This window comes from Bradysia coprophila, unplaced genomic scaffold (genome assembly GCF_014529535.1).
Source record: "Bradysia coprophila strain Holo2 unplaced genomic scaffold, BU_Bcop_v1 contig_70, whole genome shotgun sequence".
Taxonomy (NCBI): Eukaryota; Metazoa; Arthropoda; class Insecta; order Diptera; family Sciaridae; genus Bradysia; species Bradysia coprophila.
The window spans coordinates 916,721-937,573 of NW_023503941.1; the positions used below are offsets into that span (position 1 = coordinate 916,721).

The following is a 20,853-nucleotide window of genomic DNA, read 5'->3' on the forward strand; positions in this document are numbered from 1 at the left end:
CTTGGGGAAAGAGGAAGGTTTTTAAAGGTCAGTTCCCAGAATTCGATCATTCCAGAAGGTCTATCTTATTTCTAGTTCTACAACTCGAAAATGCGAGTTATTTTATCCGTTTTTTTATATTCTTTTCTAGATTTAGGAAATTTTATAAGAAAATGTTAGTCGACTATCATTATTTTCTTACAAAAATTTCTACTTGTGCAAGTATTTCGAGTGCTGTAACTTTCTTATTTCAGGGGTCGGAAAAATCAAGGTTCTGAAAGACAACTCTCAGTTGATTACGAAGGCGGTGACACAAAATTCTGTCAGCCTAAATATTCGTGATGGCACAAATATTTGTGTTACAACGAAAATCTGATCGAATTTCAAAAATTTTGTGATAGCACAAATAATTTGTTCCAGCACAAAAATTGTCACTATCTTAAACGGGTTAAAAGTCAGTTGACTTTCTTCAAGTTTCAAGAAAAAGACATGTTTTTGTTAAGGTGGCCTCACAGTCATCAAAACGACGACAGAGTAAAATAAACCAGACATGAGCGGTTCATTTTCGAAACGTCAAATGAGGAACCTAATACACTCAATAAACTGTATGAAAGTGAACTCAAATGAACACTGACATAAATTGAAACATTTTATTCGCAAAAAATTTAGGGCTACTAGATTATTCAGGTACCTAGTCAAATGAGGTTACCTTTACTCTGTCGTGTCAAAACGGATGACTGTGAATTTAGACTTGAGTTGAAAACGTCATACCTAGTTGGCACCACAGAGAAATTTTGACAGTACTGCCCTCGACCAACACAGAAGTGTATATGTAACCTGTTCTTTCAGAACCTTGGCGCGCTCTACTCAAATCGAACATCAAACCCATTCAATTTTCGATTCGTTTCCGTCGTTCCGGTACGCCTTCTGAAAGATACGTCATTTTGACAGCTTGTGAGTTTTGTTTACATTGGATATATCGACTTGCTTCTTATTTTTTCATTTATTTAAAGTTTTTGAAACAAATGGCGAATCGAGATGTATTCTCCAAAGTATTGCCCAACATAAAGTTATCAACGGTATTCGATTCGGAGGGGAAAGAGATCCAAGTAAACAATTTTGTTGTGCAAATTGACTAAAATTAGAAATTCGAACAAAATGTTAAACTCAGGTCGAACGTCGTGAAGATGCTGAACAGAATGCAAAGCAACAAGAAATTTATGATATTCTGGTGGCGGCTGGCTATTTTCGAGCCAGAATCAAAGGACTGTCCGCATTCGATAAAATCGTCGGTGGAATGACCTGGTGTATTGAGGCGTCCGATTTTGATGTTGACGTCGATTTGCTGTTCCATGAGAATTTGTCAATTGGACAAAAGATGTAAGCATCGCAGAGATGTGGGACATCGTCATGGAAATATGTCGTTTCTTCAAAAGTACTTTTCTAACATTTTCAGCGCATTAACAGAAAAGATCGTCACTGTCCTGCCGAAAATGCAGTGTCCTTGTTTGATTGAACCGCATCAGATCCAAGGTCTAGATTTTATAAAAATATTTCCCGTCATTCAGTGGCTGGTGAAACGATCGGTAAACAATTTCACTTATCAACCGAAGAATGTTTCACTCTTCGACAAAATTGTGCAATCCATCAGGTTGAGAATCGTGCGGAACGAGCGGAAAAGCTGAAGCGATTTGCGACCAGTCAATTTCAAAACAATTTCCAATTCGAGTGTGACGTAAAGTCGAGGGACATGTACGCCAATTCGTCGCAATGTGTTCGGCAAATTTTAGGCATTGATGCGCCGAAACGGCAATATAAACGAAAGGAAGCCGGACCGGATGATGAGAAGACACGGGTTCGGATAACTTTGCTGGAATACGGTAATAAGAGCTTGATTGGTCCGTCATTCGGTGTAACGGCAATGAAAAAAAGTGAAAGTGATGCGGTCGTGGAAGATGAATTTGCAGCGGAGGTAAGTGCTTATTGTCCTATGTAGAATGTAAAACTGGAAAAAAATCGTCCGTCGGGTCGTATTTGGCAGAAATTAATTTTTCAATTGGTCGCTGTGCCTTTTCTAATTTCTAAAAGTTAAACCCGATCAGATTAGATCACTCTCTCTCTCTCTCTCTCTCTCTCTCTCTCTCTCTCTCTCTTATTCTATCTCTCTCTTTCTCTCTCTCTCTCTTTCTCTCTCTCTCTCTCTTATTCTATCTCTCTCTTTCTCTCTCTCTCTTTCTCTCTCTCTCCTCTCTCTCTTCTCTCTCTCTCTCTCCTCTCTCTCTTCTCTCTCTCTCCTCTCTCTCTCCTCTCTCTCTCCTCTCTCTCTCTCCTCTCTCTCTCCTCTCTCTCTCCTCTCTCTCTCCTCTCTCTCTCTCTCTCTCCTCTCTCTCTTCCTCTCTCTCTCTCTCTCTCTCTCTCCTCTCTCTCTCTATGCTTTCTGTTGAATGAATAATTTTCTGAAATTTTCGTTCAATTGGCCAGCATTCTTTCTTGCTGAATCGTCAATATTCAATGTTCTTCCACATTTCGTTCACGGCTCTTTGTTTCGTGTATCTTACTCTCATAAACAGAAAATCTGTCAAGATCGACGTTTCAGTCTGAGGACCTTTATAAGAAAACACTTTGTTCTTAAACGGCTCATGGAATTTCGAATCCTCAAGTAACAGATCTGAATAATAATCAGCGTAGCTTGCGAGGTGAGGCGACATTTCTACACGGTCAATATCGTCAGGAACGATACTATCGTTTTTAGATTTAGATTCTTTCCGTTTTCCATCGAGTTTATTGTCCATCGTGATTTTCTGAAAGAAATTTTCGGGTAGATGAGGCGACATAACTACACGGTCAATATCGTCAGTAACGATAGTATCGTTTTTTGGACAATAATATCGTTTTTTGGACGATAATATCGTTTTTTCGACGATAGTATCGTCCAAAAAACGATAGTATCGTTTTTTAGACGATACTATCGTCTAAAAAACGATATTATCCTCCAAAAAAATTTCATCCAGGACGATAATATCGTCTAAAATTATAAATTTTAAAATATTTTCAGGACGATATTATCGTTTTCTTGACGATATTATCGTTTAAAAAAACGATAATATCGTTTTTAAACGATAATATCGTTTTTTTTTGACGATACTATCGTTTTTTTGATGATACTATCGTCTAAAAAACGATATTATCGTTCAAAAAACGATACTATCGTTTTTTTGACGATAATATAGTCCTGGATGAAAATATCCGCTGGACGATATTATCGTTATTTTCTTTTTCTGAACAAATTTATCGTTATTTTGGACGATATTATCGTCCTGGTCGATAATTTTTGGGGCGATAATATCGTTTTTAATTAATTAATTTTTTTAAATTTGAGACGATAATATCGTCCAGGACGATAATATCGTTTTTAATTTATTTAAAATAAAAATTCGAGACGATAATATCGTCCTGGGCGATATTATCGTTCTGGATGGTTGTTGAAGACGAAACACAAAACCTTGTAGATAAACACCTTTTTGTAGACGGCAAATATATATTAAAAATTGGTTCATTTGGTTCCGTAAATTTAAATTTTATATAGAAAAATTACACAGACTAATTATGAGACGATGCGAGAAAAAAAAATTAACTCCTAAGTTCCGACACCGTTCCGGCGCCCGGCTCGCATTGCGGCCCTCCGCTTCGCTCCGGGGCAATGGGCCGGATCGCTCGGCGTGTTAAAACGCTTTTTATGTACAATCAAAGTTGGTATTCATTTCGTAAAGCGATGAATTATTTAGGGACGAACTAAACGCCTTTTTTAAACACTGATGTGTAGGTGATTTCCTCTGACAATTGTTTTTCGATATTTTGGAAGAGAATTCGGTTCTTGCTGCACCTCTGAGTAAAATTGAGTCCTGGACAATATTACCACCCAAAACTAAACGATAATATCGTCCTGGGCGATATTATCGTTTAAGAAAACGATAGTATCGTCCTGGACGATATTATCGTTTAAGAAAACGATAGTATCATCCTGGACGATATTATCGTTTAAGAAAACGAAAATATCCATTAGATTTTCTAAAACGGTAATATCGTCCAGAAAACGATAATATCGTTTTTTGAACGATAATATCGACAAGAAAACGATACTATCGTCCAGACAATATTTTAGAATTTTTCAATTTAGACGATATTATCGTCCTGGATGAAAATTTTTTGGACGATAATATCGTTTTTTTGGACGATACTATCGTCTAAAAACGATATTATCGTTTTTTAGACGATAGTATCGTTTTTTAGACGATAGTATCGCCAAAAAAACGATAATATCGTTCCTGACGATATTGACGGTGTGGAAATGTCCCGCCACCTTTCGGGTATTGTCACTACGAAAGTTCTCTTCAATTAATTAATTTAGTTTTGCATTGTCTCAGGAAACTCACACGCAAGATTCTCGCGGGCCTCTGATCAAGCAATTTAGAATTAATGAAATCAACACTCAGAATAGCAGCACGTCCTCAGACAAACCTAGTCCCCTATGAAATACGTTTCAGTCGTTGATTCTCTGCTACAAATACGTTTTTTTTCCAGAATTTAATTTTAGTATTTTGTTTACCGTTTAAACGTTCGCTATTTTCGTTTGTATTGTGTTACGTGTTCGTCGCATGTCGCTGCAATTTATTTTTCGAAAATTGAATTTTCTGACCTGTGCGATAAGATTGATAATCGTAAAACCACGCCTCATTTGCATGGTCTTGTGTGACCATGTGGTGCAATGAGAGCGGTGAACTGTAATACATAATTAAGTTCAAATTTTCTAAAAACTACTGTCCCAGTTATTGCCGTGCATTCACTTCCGCATTTTATGAGGCCAAATCGAAAATTCATTTTTTTCAAAAACAAATTAATTGCGACATTTACACTCCAACACTACAAACATTATACTAACACATAGCTTTAAGTCGCTTTTATTTGTATAAACACTACTCTTGGGCTATTCCTTAAATGATCGTCCAAACGAAAGGAAGTTATCTGCAAGTCGATGCAGGCGTTTTGAAAAACTAGATTCTTGTAAAATTCTTTTATGATAACCCATAGTCACCACCAGCACAATCAGAATCTGATAGCTAAAACATTTTCAGCTCGGATTTTCGGTTCAATGCACACTTTGTAAATATATTGATGGGACAGGTTAGTTACAAGCCCCATGGCAGTTACAAGAACTGGAAAGGAAGGTCGATTCACAAAAATGTGAGCTTGAAAGAGATGAAACCAGCGGCTAGTAATCAAAATAAAAAGGGTTTGTGGCTGACCTTCCCAATGAATTTTAAGTTTATCAGATCTCTCGCTTTTTCTAAACTGTCAATTTGCCCAGTAAGAAGTCGGCTCCAGCCGTAACTTACGTAGTTTATACTAATCTCGGAAATGTGATTAAAGCTCGAGTTCGAGCCATTCCGTTTAAAATGTGGCGCTCCGTTTGCGTGATAGCTGTCAGAGTAAACAAGGGAACACGATCAACACACTCCAAAACAGGCACAAGAACAGATTTAAAATAACAGCCAGCAGTCTGAGTTTGTCACATAAATTCAGTTTTTCCTGTATAATACCACTGCGGGGATCAAAATAAGAGGCTTTTTGACCGTTAAAAAAATGTGTTCTTGTGCCTGTTCTTAGAGTGCGTTGACACATTCAATTTTGGCCTCCCTCCATTTAGTTGGCAGTTTTTCCTCAATTCACTTTGAGAGGCCTTTGTTCAACTGTCTTTTGAACGGATGAACCATTTTCTAAGCGGAATGACTGATTGAGAGTAGTGATGGATTTTACCTTGAGATGCGCAGAGCGTGATATATTTTTCCAATAGCTTCATGCAGTCTAATACACGCACGTAATACTAGCCACAAGTACTAAACGCACGCACTAACACTGTTATTATTTACACTGTTTTTCGTTACAACTATTCAATTTACAAACTTACAGATTGATGTTGCGCAGCTGCTTAAAAATCTTTACGTTGCTAATGAGGTAATTGTTGATATTATGTCCGTGACGATTTGTTATTTTATTTGTAGTTTTGTCTGAGCTTTTTGGTATTTTTTATTAGGACAAGTTTTGATTGAAAAACAGGGAAGTTATTCCCCAAAATAATTTACGTCCACCCCACCATGAAATCTAACACGAAAATGAAAACTGTTTAAGCTTAGGCAGCCACTACAAATGTATACTGTAGGTAGCGGGAAAACGATCTTGTTGCTTAGATTTTGGAAGATGATAGTGTAAGACAGTAGCACAGTTCTGCTCCTAGCATGAACTGAAGAAATATTCGGGGATGGAGATGAAGTGGAAAATAATGACTTTTCTATCAAACGATCATAAAAACTAAATTTTGTAAGTCAACAGAAAACTTTATTTTCCGGTTAAGTCAGTGACTACTAGTCACACAAGGTAACACATAAGGTAATACATACTGAAGGTAACGCAAATCCACAGGGAATAGCAAGAAATGCGGACCCCAAGTTCCGGGTGAATATAAGATTTGTCATGTTGCATCCGTGACGTTTGGCGCGGTAATGTTGTTGCAAGTGTGTTGTGCAGTATTGAGTTTTGGCATGTGTTGCAACCTAACAAAGTAAATTTGACTTGTGTCGAACATAAAAACTATATTCACCCGAAAGTAGGGGTCCGTGTGTTCTTGCGGATTTGCGTTACCTTAAGTGTTTATATACTTTGCTTTTTACAAACACAGCAGTGAGCTGCGGGAATGAGCCAAGTAAGCCACCTTTTCCATCATTATATTAACATTTCGTAATTTATTATGATTTCTTCAACTTGAAGTGTATTGGACGATCTCCAGTGGAGCTGAACGTGAAAAGTATTTTATTTGTATGTGATGCTCCTCCTCTTTCATCAAGAAGAGTGTTCAGTATTCGAAGAGTATTCTTATACCGGAGCTATACCTGAATCTCTTATATAGACTTCAATTGCGTCACGCTTGAACGAATTCTCAGATTTTTTGCGGAATGCTTCCCTTGTAACGCTGTAGCGCTCAAATTTTTCTTTTTTTAACCTAGGAAATAGGATGAAATTTGACTGTTTTAATTACAGTGCAGCGCTGCATAAAGTGCTACAAAAAATTATGAATTTGAGGGTTTTCTTTTGAAAGGGGTCCATTTTCCACAAATGAAGATTCTCTGGAAAGGTCTTGACGATCCTTAAGACATAGGATAAAATTTTAGGAAATCGGAGAGCGCAGATCAGTGAAGGAATATATCTTTGCAAAAAAGCTCTAAAAATAGCGAAAATATTTTTGTAAATGGATCATGAAGCGGAGACAAATCGAAAATATTACGAAATTTTCATTATTTTGCAGTCACAGCGCTAAGTGAAGCGTTACGAAAATATCTGCAAATTCGTTCTAGCGTTTGGTGCAAACACAACTTCTAGTGGAGATTCTCAAGTACAGTTCAAAATGAAGGAATTTTAATAAATTACCACAATAATTGTCGAAAAGGTGGTCTTCCAGGTCCATTCCGGCAGCTCCCTGATGTTAAGTGTAGGAAATACTTTGAGCAAATGAAGTAGCAGAATCAAGGATTATAATATTATGGCAATACCGTTGTCGTTTCGGAAAGGTTAACAAAACTTTTTACAGGGAAGGAATTACAGCATCCATCAAATTCAATCCACAAGCGTTACCCCATGATAGTAGAGGTCTACTTCATACAAAACACAATTGCATAGTGCATTTTTTGACAAAGGTCTGAAAATTGGACAATCGGTAAATATGGTCATCCAGAGTCTAATGCGATATGGTGCCCAAAATTTTAGCCCCTCCCCTTCCCCTGCCATCGCTTTAAAGTTTTCGGTGCAGAGGTAGGTTTGATGAATTATTGTGCAGTCGCCATGACTCCTACCATAGCTATATATAGCTCAAATGAAAGAGGAAAGTCCAAAGTTTTTTTTTGATACGCTTTGCTTTTCCAAATTTTCCATTTTTATGTGACTTTTCCGAGCTTTTCTGAAATGTCAGAAAAAAGTTGAGTTTCAAAGTGAGATAACTCGTGATATATGATTTTTACAAGGAAATGAGGAACTGAGCCATTGGGAATGATGGAATTTCAGGAACCAACCAACTACTATCGTAATCATCCTTTTAGGCCAGAAGAGAGTACAAAAAAGACTGAGTTTTCCCTTAAAATCCCAGAGTTCTAGAATTGGGGAAATGCTGGACCATGTTCAGTTATGGAATTTTAGGAACTAGTACACTACCATTTCAATAATCCTAAAAGTATAGAGGGAAATCCAAAAAATGCTAGGAAGTCCTTCAAAACTTCCAGTTCTAGAATTGGGAGCGGAAATAAGAGGCCAGGACTATACTGGTCTGCAATTACTTTTTATTTAGCTTGACAAATGTAGTTCTTTCGAAAAATCCTTGAAAAATCAAAAACCTGAGTCTCTTCCAACACTGTTCCTGTTTATTGAGGAATCTTGAAAATTTACGTACTTTATGCTGGAGAACTTTTAAAAGTCCCAAATCCAGAACACATTCAAAATTTACATTGAAAAGTCGTAAAATTCCAGAGTTCTGACTAGTGGAACCTCTGGATGAGGAAATATGGACATCATTTACAACAGAAACAAGTTCCTACATCATAACAGCAAGTTTCCTAACAAAATAAAGAAAAAATTTGGTGAAAATCTTGAAAATTATTATTTTTTCATTCCTAACATTATATGGTGGGAATGCGGAAAATAGGTTCCAGATCCGCCACCGTTAAAGATAGGAAAGACTGCCATAACTTATTTCGGTAGAGAATTTCATGGCGAACAAATCCTCGGAACATCATTTCCTTGTAAAAATCATATTTCACGAGTTATCTCACTTTGAAACTCAACTTTTTTTCTGACATTTCGGAAAAGCTCGGAAAAGTCACATAAAAATGGAATATTTGGAAAAGCAAAGCGTGTCAAAAAAAAACTTTGGACTTTCCTCTTTCATTTGAGCTATATATAGCTATGGTAGGAGTCATGGCGACTGCACAATAATTCATCAAACCTACCTCTGCACCGAAAACTTTAAAGCGATGGCAGGGGAAGGGGAGGGGCTAAAATTTTGGGCACCATATCGCATTAGACTCTAGATGACCATATTTACCGATAGTCCAATTTTCAGACCTTTGTCAAAAAATGCACTATGCAATCGCTAAGAACCTCCACTATGAGTAAGACATTACGATACGTACGTATGCATAGTAACGTTGTTATTGCTTGTGGAGTGGATAAAATTCGGATTAAAAGCGGATTAAAATTGTCGGATCTCATAATTCCCCATCGTAGACAGTTTAAGACGTAAATGTTTCCCACCCACAACTATTGTTCGCACAGCAACATGCTTTTTAACGCATCAATATCTAGCACCACTTTGATCGATACATGTGATTCCAAATATATTATAATACCACAACCGATCTAATCTTGTGTCCGTCTCCCACCGATAGGATGAATGTCTGAACCATTCCGATTTGACTGAGACTGAGAAAAACGCTCTCACCAAACACTATGCAGAATTGCGGAACGAAATGTCCGCAGACGTAAAGCAATTGTCGGAACGCAGTCAAATCAAAAGTTTGGAAACAACCAAAGTGGCTCTGGAACGAAAATTGCAGAAAATTCAAGAGGATAATCGTGCCATGGAGAAACGCTTGGCTGACGAAAAGCATTCCGTAGATTTGTTAGTTTCCGAAGGGAAAGATATCAAGGCTGAGATACGATCCTTTGAGGGTCAGGATAATAAATGTGATAAGGGGTACACACGCACACGATACTCGGTTGTTCGGCGGCATATTTTACAGTCAATTTTGTGATTGTTCCGCAGGATTCTGGACAACATTCAAAAACTTGTCGTCAAAAATGAGGAATTGAAGCAAGCAGAAATGGTATTTAAGGATCAGTGTCGCCAAGAAATGGCTAGGATACAGCGGGAAATCAAAGAGGCCGAACAGGTGACACCGGAGGAGGATATCCGTGAATCGTTACAGGTGCTGGAAATGGAACGGGAAAAATTGCAAACGATTCGTTTACAACTGGCGAAAAAGAATCGCGCGATAGTCTCCATCCAGAGGCAGTTGGATAACATTCCCAGTCGAACGGAATTGTCACAGTATCAACGACGATTTCTCGAATTGTATAACCAAGGTAAGATTCACACAGACAGTGTAACAGAATCGTTGGGTGAACGTGAAATGTAGATCATTCGAGCAAGATGTAGAATTTTTTAAGCTTTTATTTCCCACAAAAAATTGCCCGAGCTGAAATTGCCCGAGGTGTTGAAGATTCGTATTTGAATCTCTAAAGACTTTTTTAAAAAAAACTGTTTCAGTGAGTGCCAAACATCGCGAAACAAAGCAATTTTACACCATGTACAACACACTGGATGACACAAAGCGATATCTGACCAAAGAACTTTCGCTGCTCAATTCCATACACGAGAACTACAATGAGTGAGTGTTCAACGATCATTTTTATTTCCAATTTCCGATTCACCGAAAAACATCGTTTCCGAAACATTATAGCGGCATGGCCAATCCACAGTCGAAAGAGCAGTTTGTTGCCCAACTCGAAACCATTGTCGACGGTGTCAAGCAGACGAAAATCAAAGTGAAGAATAAGTTCGAAGATGAGAGGGCGAAACGGGATGGACTCAACAGCCAATTGATGTGTTTGATCGAACAGCAACGGAAGTATGCGACAGTCGTTAAGCAATTCACGAATGAATGCCAGCGCAATGAGCATATGACACAGCAATTGAAGGCGTTGCAAGTTTAATGTTCTAGTAAACAACACACACGATACACTCACACAAACCGATTTCCCAGTAGAATTAGACTGTAAAGTGAAATTGAATAGAATGCTCTTTAGAAAGTACAATTTGTCAGTCCTTTTATTGGTATTAGCTCCGTTGATGACGCCACAACCGATTGGTTCATAATAACACTGAGTCTCTAAGTCCTTGCAAAACTATTTTTCTACGGAAAGCCCGGGGAATAGAGTGAGTCCATCGTTCTACCGATTGAGCTAGACAGCTAGTTTCCGTGAAAGCTGCTGGAAATGGTTGGTATTGAGACCGCGTGTTTTCTTTTCTCTGTATCCAAATTCGATTTCCCGATTTTTCCTGGTATTTCCCGGTATTTCCCGGTGAAGAGGTTGTAAAATCCTCTTTAAGGTTCCTGAACACATATAACATCATTTCATCACAATTTTTCGCTAATGCTGACAAACAACGTTCTTCTTCATATTATCAGAAAGAACGGGAGCGGAGCGAGATTTTGTGAATGAAGCCTGACGGAGAAATGAAAATCTACTTATGGAAAAATACAGCGCGAGCGGAGGAAGCGAAAAATATTGACTCGTCAATGTCCCGAGGTCTAAATTCTGTTCCGTTGTAATGACACGAGTACATAGGAAAAAGTGCATTGACCAAAGCTACACTGTCTATCATGGGCGCGCGTTAGCATTTTGTTTTGGAAGTACGCACAGGGACTTGCGTCACTTTTACTCTTTTGAGTGTTTTTGACTGATATCAGTTCTTTTGGAAGAATTAGTAAATTAAAAACTTTGAAAAATTTTGAAAAATTTAAAAAATTTAAAAAATTTAAAAAATTTAAAAAATTTAAAAAATTTAAAAAATTTAAAAAATTTGAAAAATTTGAATTTTTTTTTTGAAAATTTTGAAAATTTTTTTGAAAATTTAAAAGAAAATTGGAATTCAAAAAATTTGAAAAATTTAAAAAATTTAAAAATTTTAATAAGTTTAAAAAATTTGAAAATTTTGAAAAATTAAAAAAAAATTAAAAATTTTTTTTAAATTTTTCAAAATTTTTTAAATTTTTCAAAATTTTTTAAATTTTTTTAAATTTTTAAACTTTTTAAATTTTTCAAATTTTTTTAAATTTTTCAAATTTTTTAAATTCCAATTTTTTTTTAAATTTTCAAAAAAAATTTCAAAATTTTCAAAGTTTTTAATTTTTTTAAATTTTTCAAATTTTTTAAAAATCGAGTGGTTCCAAAATTTTTCAAATTTTTTAATTTACTAATTCTTCCAAAAGAACTGATATCAGTCAAAAACACTCAAAAGAGTAAAAGTGACGCAAGTCCCTGTGCATACTTCCAAAACAACTGATATCGCTGGAGGTGACGCATTCTGCGCTTGTACGCAAAAACTGTAACAGCAAAAATTTGACCAAAGAAATTCTAGAAACAAAATTTTACCAAAAAAATTTTGCGTCACAAGTGGCAGATGTTGAGGAAAGTACTTTTAAGAAATTTTTTAAAATATGCAAGAATATGTCCTAATACGTCCAAATCATCTGCCACTTTGTGACGCAAAATTTTTTTGGTAAAATTTTGTTTCTAGAATTTCTTTGGGCAAATTTTTGCTGTTACAGTTTTTGCGTACAAGCGTACAAGCGCAGAATGCGTCACCTCCAGCGATATCAGTTGTTTTGGAAGTATGCACAGGGACTTGCGTCACTTTTACTCTGAGTGTTTTTGACTGATTTCAACGTTTCCGATTTTTGAAAACCTGAAATCGCGAGCCAAACGAATCGTTTGATCAATGACAAGGATTTTTTTCGATTGTCCTACAAAAGATCACTATTCGCTTCCCGTTGTATACTCACCTGTTATCACCTAATCATTTTAATTCTTCCTGATTCCTGTTCGTTTCGTACTCATTTCGATTTCCTAGTTTTTCAATCAATTCTCGATCTCGATTGCAAGGACCGATTCTCTGTTCTTTTTTGGTAATTTCCAGATTTTTGATCATGTTTTATGTAAATCATGTCCGGAGCGATAGCGGAGGACTTGACGCAGTAACCCCCAAAAAAAGAAAATTTTTTGAGACGCGTCAACTATGTATAGCCGAACATTTCAGTTTCTACCATTTGGTCTATATCACCACAAAACGCTTCAAATACGAGCAATCACTCGACTATGTAGGTTTAAAATTACCGGAGATACATCGTTTTGAAGTTGGTCATTTTTCATAGAAAATGCACCAAATTGACTTTTTCCAAACAATCAAAATCTTTCAACTTACTCTGTATGTTTCTATCTATCTATCTATCGACGGTCGATCTCGGAAACTAGTCAGCCAATCTCCATGAAATTTTGCAGGAGCCTCAGGGTGGGCATAAAAATGAAAATGTGTCACGCCATTACCCCAGGAAAAACCAGAATTTTGTTTTATTGGCCTCGAAGTGGTTTCTGAGTGTGGTTTTCGAGGGTTGGGAACGTGTTTTCGGCTGTAGCTCAGCTGTATTGAAACCTACTGAGGCGTGAGACCCATCAAATGAAAGGTATCAAAAAAATATTTAGAAAAATTGGTGCAGATCCGGTTGAGCTAGAGTGGTCAGAGTGACCAAATTTTGAGCTACTCGAGCGTAGGATGAAAGGACTAATATTTGGGTCAATTAGGGCTTTAGAGTTATTTCTTGAATGGTGGCAGATAGATAATTACTTTCTTCGGCAATGTCTCAGAGTTTTACGAGTGGAACTTCGTGGCATAATAGTAACAAAAATTTTACCAAAAAAATCTGCGTCGCATCTGGCAGATAAATTTTCTCGTAGGTCTGTTCCTGAACATCTGCCACTTTGCGACGCAGATTTTTAGCCCCGTACGAAGTACGAAGGGGCTTATAGGATTACGATGCCGTGTGTAATTGATGGAATTCGAAGCAGACGGTAAGGGCAAAGTGTTTGCCTATGTTCATAGATGACGAATCTGCAATAAAAATTTTGTCTGTCCGTCTGTCACGTCGATATCTTGAGTAAATCAAATCCGATTTCAAATTTTTTTTTTCCCTGAAAGATAGTCAAAATAGTGAGGCTAAGTTCGAAGATGGGCGATTTTGGGTCGACCCTTCCGAAGCTGGGGCCCAATAAGTGCCTAACTGTTTTTCGACGATATCTCCAGACATTTAAGCACTAAACTTGTCAGTGATACATCAAATGAAAGGTATTTACAATACCGATCGACAAAAAAAAGTTTATGAAAATTGGATGACCGACTCGTGAGTTAGACCCCTTGGTGTGAACTAGGTACAGGGCGGCAAGCCGTTTTTGCTTGTAGGTTGGCCAAATTTGAACGTATTTAGATGGATTTTGCTTTATTAGATAGGTATTGACCGTACCAATCAGGGAAAAAAAAGTTTATGAAATTCGATTCACCGGAGCGTGAGCTAGGTCTCTTGGAGTGAGCTTATATGTGGCTACTCGGCCGTACAGTGAAGGTGGTGTTTAGACCCGTACGAAGTACTGGGGTCTTATAGGTTTACGCATACGTTTGTAACACGTCGAATTGGACTCCCTGAGTAAGGGGAAACCTATTGTGGTTGTCTAGATATGCCAAATCCGCGAAAAAAAAAATGTCCGTCTGTCCGTCTGTCTGTCTGCACGATAACTTGAGTAAAACGCATCCGATTTTGAAAATTCTTTTTTTTCCCGTTTGGTAATGTCAAAAGACAGGCTAAGTTCGAAGATGAGTGATTTTGGATCGACCCTTCCCGAGCTGTGGCCCAATAAGTGCTTTACGGTTTTTCGAAGATATCTCCGGACATTTAAACGTTAAACTTGTAAGCGATACGTCAAATAAAAGGTATTTACAATACCGATCGACAAAAAAAAAGTTTATGGAAATCGGATGACCGACTCGTGAGTTAGACCCCTTGGTGTGGAACAGGCACAGGGCGGCAAGCAGTTTTTGCTTGTAGGTCGGCCACATTTGAACATATTTCGTCTGTTTTAGCTTTATTAGATAGGTATTGACCGTACCAATCAGGGAAAAAAATTTTTATGAAATTATGTTCTCCGGAGCGTGAGCTTGGTCTCTTGAAGTGAGCTCTTATCTGGCTACTCGGCCGTACAGTGAACGTGGAGTATTTTGTCAATATCTCGAGTAAATTTTGACCGAATTTCATGAATTTTTTTTTGTTTGAAAGGTATTAACGAATCTAAAGCGTCAGTGTTATTTCCGGTCTCCTAACAAAATGGCTGCCGGCGGCCATATTGGATTTTAGTAAAATTGAAATATCTTGGGAAAAATGATACTTAGAGAGTTTCTGTTAACATGGAAATAATGTGTTAAGTGTGAGGGGTTTCAGGGATTCCATATATGGACATCTATATATACCTATATACAGCTATATTGAGCTATATACTGGCATATAGAGCTATATAATAGCATATTCATCTGTGAAATGTTTATTTATAGGAAAATATAGGTAAATATAGCGGTATATAGCTGTTTAAATAGGAATTTATGAAATTTGTCTTCGTACGGGGCTGTCTATATTGCCTCCGGCAATTTAGTTGTATATGATAACAAGGCAAAGAGTGGATAATGTAAGTGATTTTAAAGGGAGAATAGTTTTTCAGCAGAGAAGAAAATGAAGTAAGAGAAATGAAGAGTTTCACATTAAAGGCTTTTGATACGAATAGGTGTTTCATACGGGTCGGCGTTAGCTATGTTTTTTGTTAATATCTCGAGTAAACTTTGACCGAATTTCTTTAATTTTTTTTTGTTTGAAAGGTACTAACGAATGTAAAGCAGCCGTACTACTTTCCACCTCCTAACAAAATGGCCGTCGGCCGCCATTTTGGATTTTTGTAAAATCAATATAAATCGGTGAAAATGATACTTACTTAATTTTAGGTCAATTCGAAATTTGTGTTACATTTGAAAGGAACGTCGAACGGGACTTCGTAATTGCGCTATGCGCAATTTTTAAGACGTACACATTTCATAAGAATTTTACTTTACCGACGTTCACGGGCGCAGTAGGCTTACGGTAAGAGTAGGGCGACGGACGAACTAGGGTCACGTACGCAATAGATGTACGGGTTTGTACGGGGCTCAGTCGCAGCAAACGCTCCGACTGTTCTGATGGCTCGTTTAGGTAAAATTTTTGTTGTTTTAAGTCAAATATTTTTTTGGTAAAAATTATTTGGCAGATGATGAGGAAAACTATAAGCCAGCTCGTTTGAACTAATTGGGTGTAAAATTTAATTTTTGCGTAACAAAGCCATATTTTGAAACAGAGCAAGGAAACGCAACTGAAAATAAGGAGTCTAACTCGTCTAACTACACCTGCAGATAACGAAACATTTGTCATCGCCGCCATCGCCTTTGCTTTCACCATATTCAATCGCTACTAACTTCAATATCATTCCGTACACTGACTGTTCGATCAGTTTCATCTAGTTTTAGCGTTCCATCGTCGATCGAAATTGTCGTGTTTTCTGCAAGTCAGAAAGCAACGAAGCAAATTTTGAACGGAAAATCAGAAAGTCTCCGTCAAAACGAAAAACCGGACAATGTCTTTCATGTGTAATTCGTGTTTCACTTATATGGAAAGAGGCCAAATGCCCGGTAAGAAGGAATAATTTAATTTAATTCGAAAATGTGTTGCGTTTTGGTCGACGCAAGCATTTTGCTTGTTGCTCATTGAAACGATTACAAACATTAAGACAATTTCTTTGGCTAGGTGGACCGTGCATTTTAACCTCTTGCTTCCACATTCTCTGTAACGCCTGTTCACGCCGCATTCGCAACAATGAATGCACCACTTGCGCCAAACAATGTAAGATTGTAACGATCGGAAAAGATATGCCACTGGGTTTGTTCTTCGCAAATTGTCTAATTGAACAAAATTATTAATTTGAACAAAACAAAAAAAAAATCTCCGGCCCAAAAAGCACTGAAGGCGTACTTTGAACCACCGTTGTCGAAAATCGAGAAAATCCAGCAACAATTTAAGTTTCTGAAACAACAACAGGAGATCGCATTCAAGGTAAAATCTGCAATCGAATTCAATCAGAAGAAGAAAGAGCTTCGCATCAAGAAGATTTTGGATATGGAAAAGCAGGTGAAGGCCGAAGAGCAACGTCTTGAGAGAGTCGTCAAACAGAAGATGGAAGCGTATCGTCGCATGAAAGAAAATTATCAGAAACTGTAAGTAGAAACTGGCAATTGATGTGGCAAGCAAAATGGTTGACAGTGAGTCTGTTTGTTTTTAGTAAAACCGACGAAATGCGTCTACGACAGGCTTTGAAAAAAATTGGACGTCCAGTGGATAAAGAGTGAGTTCCTTTGAATTGATAAATTTTCGATTATTGAACGTTCCCTGTCACCCCAACACTTTTCCTGTTTCTTTTGGCTACTTTGAGCCTTTGTGTGGCTTGTGTCTTTTATATGATTCACTTCCACAATCCCACGAAATCCAATGAAAGTGTCTATTGTCCGCCCGGAGGACATTAAAATTTGATTTTCGTACTTAAACGCACTCATTTTCATATTATTTTGACATAAAATGTGAGTGCGTTTAAGACGAATTCACCGATCGACCATACCTGTTCAAGACTTTCATTGACTAAATCTCCTACTTATGGGAGAATGACGCAACAGTCTTCGACCGAAATCTTTGCATGTCAATACCTCAACATTTAACAATTTGTTCTAACTACGAGATTAAATGATGAGATAACCGCTTTCGAATTGCTGTTTTGATTATCATGTGTCACTTGGGACCACTCACTATCTAACTTCACTCACATTAAAACTATGCAAAAGTTGGGAACTTGACTTGAATACTCTTATCCTAACGTTAACTACGTAAAATTCATTACCAAACTCGGGATAAAAAGTTGAAAAGTCGAGTTTTTGTGTGATCGTTGACCTCGGCTTTGCCTCAGAACTTCACACTTCAGAGTATACGCACCGCTTGGTGCTAGTTGATCCACGAGAGTTATGACTAGAAATATAGTGAATGTTCGGAGAGTCCTGCTTCTCTGCAGCTTCGATGTTCCACGGAACTGAGTATGGGGTGTTGTAGCTGGCCTCACCCACTATGGTTGCATATATAAATGAACCCAGTACTTTTGGGCTGCAAGCCTACATAAGTATTGGAAAAAAAGTTGGTGCCAAAATGCAGATTTTTTCCTTCTTTCTGCTGGAACAGCATCTGGAACGGTACTATGGCAGTCATTTTTTATTGTCTACTATTCTTTCACCTTATCAATAGAAAAACGCTTCGCTATGTCGCGAATATATCAGTAATATCAAGAGAAAAATTATTAAATTTTTCTCCGAGGATTTTAGTCAAATAAAGTGTTAGCCTATAGCAAATGACCTCAGGACTCCGGAACAGTAATTAGTTTTTCAATTGGACCAATAGCTACGTGATAGGAGTTTGGAAAACCGTTTGCTCCCACTTGATCGTATCGTTTTTCCAAACTCCTGTCACGTAGCAAATATTGGCCCAATTGAAAAACTAATTACTGTTCCGGACTCCTGAGGTCATTTGCTATACGCTTACACTTTATTTGACTAAAATCCTCCGAGAAAAATTTAATAATTTTTCACACAAATTACTAACACTGGATATGTTGTAACGACCTATATTCGAGTCAAAGCGAAGCGTATACGGTAAAGGAATAGTAGACGATAAAAAATTACTCTCGTAGAACCGTTCCAGACGCTGTTCTGGCAGTTGGGCCCTCAGAAAGAAGGTAAAAATTTGCCTTTTTTTCACCCACTTTTTTTCTAAGACTTCTGTAAGCTTGCAGCACAAAAGTACTGGGTTCATTTATATGTTGGACGATAGTAGGTGAGGCCAGCTACAACACCCCATGCTCAGTTCCGCGGAACATCGAGACTGCAGAGAAGGCGGACTCTCCGAACATTCACTATATTTCTAGTCATAACTCTCGTGGATCAACTAGCACCAAGCGGTGCGTATACTCTACCTGTAGGTCTTTCCAAGGCCGACAATCGTACAACATTACAACAATTTAAAATATTTTTTTTCTTGAGTTATTGGCGAAAAACTGTTTTCGGTACCCTCTGACATGTCTTCACTTTTGAACGCTTTTCACAGAAAACAATATTTTTAAAGAAGAAGTGAAAGACGCGTGTTTCCTAGAATTGAAAGACGAATCCAACGAGCTATCACTCATTAAAATCGGAGATCGCTTGTTTCCCAATCACCTGAAGATTTGGCGATATCACTCTTAAATATTTATTCGTTATCATTCCATTGTTATAATGTGCGGAATACTAAAATAGTGAAATAGTGAAAACGATCAATTCAGGCCGAAAGTCTTTATTACACTATTCGCACTATTAACCGCACATAAAGACTAATCGTACATACGAGCAAATTTGCGTTGGTGTGATGGACAATTATGCTGGGTCTTCCATTGTAATCCAATGTTCACCACACGCTAACTACGGAAGACGCAGCATAATTGTGGATCAAATCGACGTAAAATTGCTCGTGTGTGTTCACAGCTGACCTTATTTCCTGGCCTATTTCGCAACCAACAGTTGAACACTGATTCGAAATACCTATGTACTAAACTCCGACAATTTTTAATTATTTTTTCTTCTCTTCCGAATCTCAGTTTGTCTGCTGACTCCGGAATCTCCTTCGAGAAGTCTGCGTAAGTAAGAACTTGACTGTCCTTATTGATTTTATTCTTATTTCGAACGTTTAGTCGCTTTGAAAACTGAATGATGACATCAATCTTGGGCCTGGATAAACACATCAGAAACAAAATACTTGGATTTCACATTTAATTTGACTTTAATCGATCGTTTTGTAAAGAACAATTTTTTTTATGCAAATAAACGACGTTGATACATAATAGTTGCTCTTATACCTTTTTCGATGAAGGGAGATTTTCAAGTGTACGTACTGAATGACATACGGCATCACTAGAATAACTATCGAATCTACTCGTCTAACGTGCATGGAAATAATGTTTTCTTCCCGGTAACCAAGTCAAAATTTCCCGGTATCCGATACTTTTGACAAAAATTTCCCGGTGAGTCGCAATTAACTTCCCGGTGGCACGAATATTATTTCCCAACCCCTTTCTTTTTTCTTTTTTGTGCAGATTGAAGTTTATCATTAGTTTTTACAATGCTAGAACCTTTTCGTGACTTTCTTCTGTATGAATTTTCACTCATCAATTTGTAGAACAGAATGTATGTAAGGATGCTAACTGCACGAGCCCTTCCTTTGATAAAACAGATATAAACTCATTGGAAAATTATCTTCTGTTCTAATCTGCCAGATATGTTGGGCATAACAATCGTTTGGAAAACCTTAATTTACTTAACTATAAGAAAAGAAAGAGCGGAGCGAGCGAAATTTTTTGAAGACTGTGTTTTGATGATGCAGAAATAGCGCCATTCTTTGAAACTGTACAAACTCAAAATTCTAAATGAAACTTTAATTTGAGTAAAAGCGCCGCAGGCGACGTTTTTAAATTCTTAGGTCTATGCACCCTATTAGGAACTGTTTCACCAGAAGTAGTAACTCATCAAAAGTTTAGTTCGTTGAAGAGAATAATTCATCGGGATCGGGATAGTGACGAAAACTTCTTGATAAGCTCTTCCTGCTGATAAAGATTTCCCGATTAGTACTTCCCACTGATAGAATTCCCCTTGAGTTCCCCAATGTGTTCTTTCCATTGGTATAAACTTCTCGATAAGTTCTTCCCGCTAATAAAAACTTCCAGATGAGTACTTCCTGATGATAGAGACTTCCCGCTGAACACTGACAAGAAAAAAATTTCTCGCTGATAGACTTCCTGCTAACAGAAACTTCCCAATAAGTTCGTCCCCCGTCGGTAGAAACTTCTCGATAAGTTCTTCCGGCTGATAAAATTTTCCGGTGAGTTCTTCCCAGTGATAGCTGTTTCCGATTTCCCGGTGACAGCTATTTCCTGGTTAGTTATGAATTCTTCATGCTTAATTGATATTTCCCGGTGAGTACTTCCCGCTGATAGATATTTCTCAGTGAGGTCTAATTTTTACAGTAAAAA

At 37.4% G+C, this 20,853-nt stretch overlaps 2 protein-coding genes across 4 annotated transcripts; both read left to right on the plus strand.

Moving 5' to 3' along the window:
• The first annotated feature begins 930 nt into the window (after window positions 1-930).
• Window positions 931-10,890, plus strand: LOC119083570 (coiled-coil domain-containing protein 93). Its single transcript, XM_037193316.1, has 9 exons — window positions 931-1,088; window positions 1,151-1,359; window positions 1,436-1,565; window positions 1,631-1,951; window positions 5,947-5,991; window positions 9,465-9,772; window positions 9,842-10,161; window positions 10,346-10,466; window positions 10,539-10,890. Exons 1-9 carry the CDS (start codon window positions 1,005-1,007, stop codon window positions 10,789-10,791), a joined length of 1,791 nt encoding a protein of 596 aa, XP_037049211.1. The 5' UTR covers window positions 931-1,004; the 3' UTR covers window positions 10,792-10,890.
• A 5,294-nt stretch (window positions 10,891-16,184) lies between these two features.
• On the plus strand, window positions 16,185-19,675 carry LOC119083584 (zip homologous protein 3). Of its 3 annotated transcripts, none has more exons than XM_037193332.1 (6): window positions 16,185-16,393; window positions 16,509-16,640; window positions 16,720-16,975; window positions 17,041-17,103; window positions 19,426-19,464; window positions 19,519-19,668. In XM_037193332.1, the coding sequence occupies exons 1-6, from the start codon at window positions 16,339-16,341 to the stop codon at window positions 19,532-19,534; spliced, it is 561 nt and encodes a 186-aa protein (XP_037049227.1). In that variant the 5' UTR covers window positions 16,185-16,338; the 3' UTR covers window positions 19,535-19,668. The 3 variants fall into 3 exon arrangements, with proteins under 3 accessions (XP_037049227.1, XP_037049225.1, XP_037049226.1); XM_037193330.1 differs by having other exon boundaries at window positions 16,186-16,393; window positions 19,426-19,469; window positions 19,518-19,675; XM_037193331.1 differs by having other exon boundaries at window positions 16,186-16,393; window positions 19,426-19,472.
• Window positions 19,676-20,853: the final 1,178 nt, after the last annotated feature.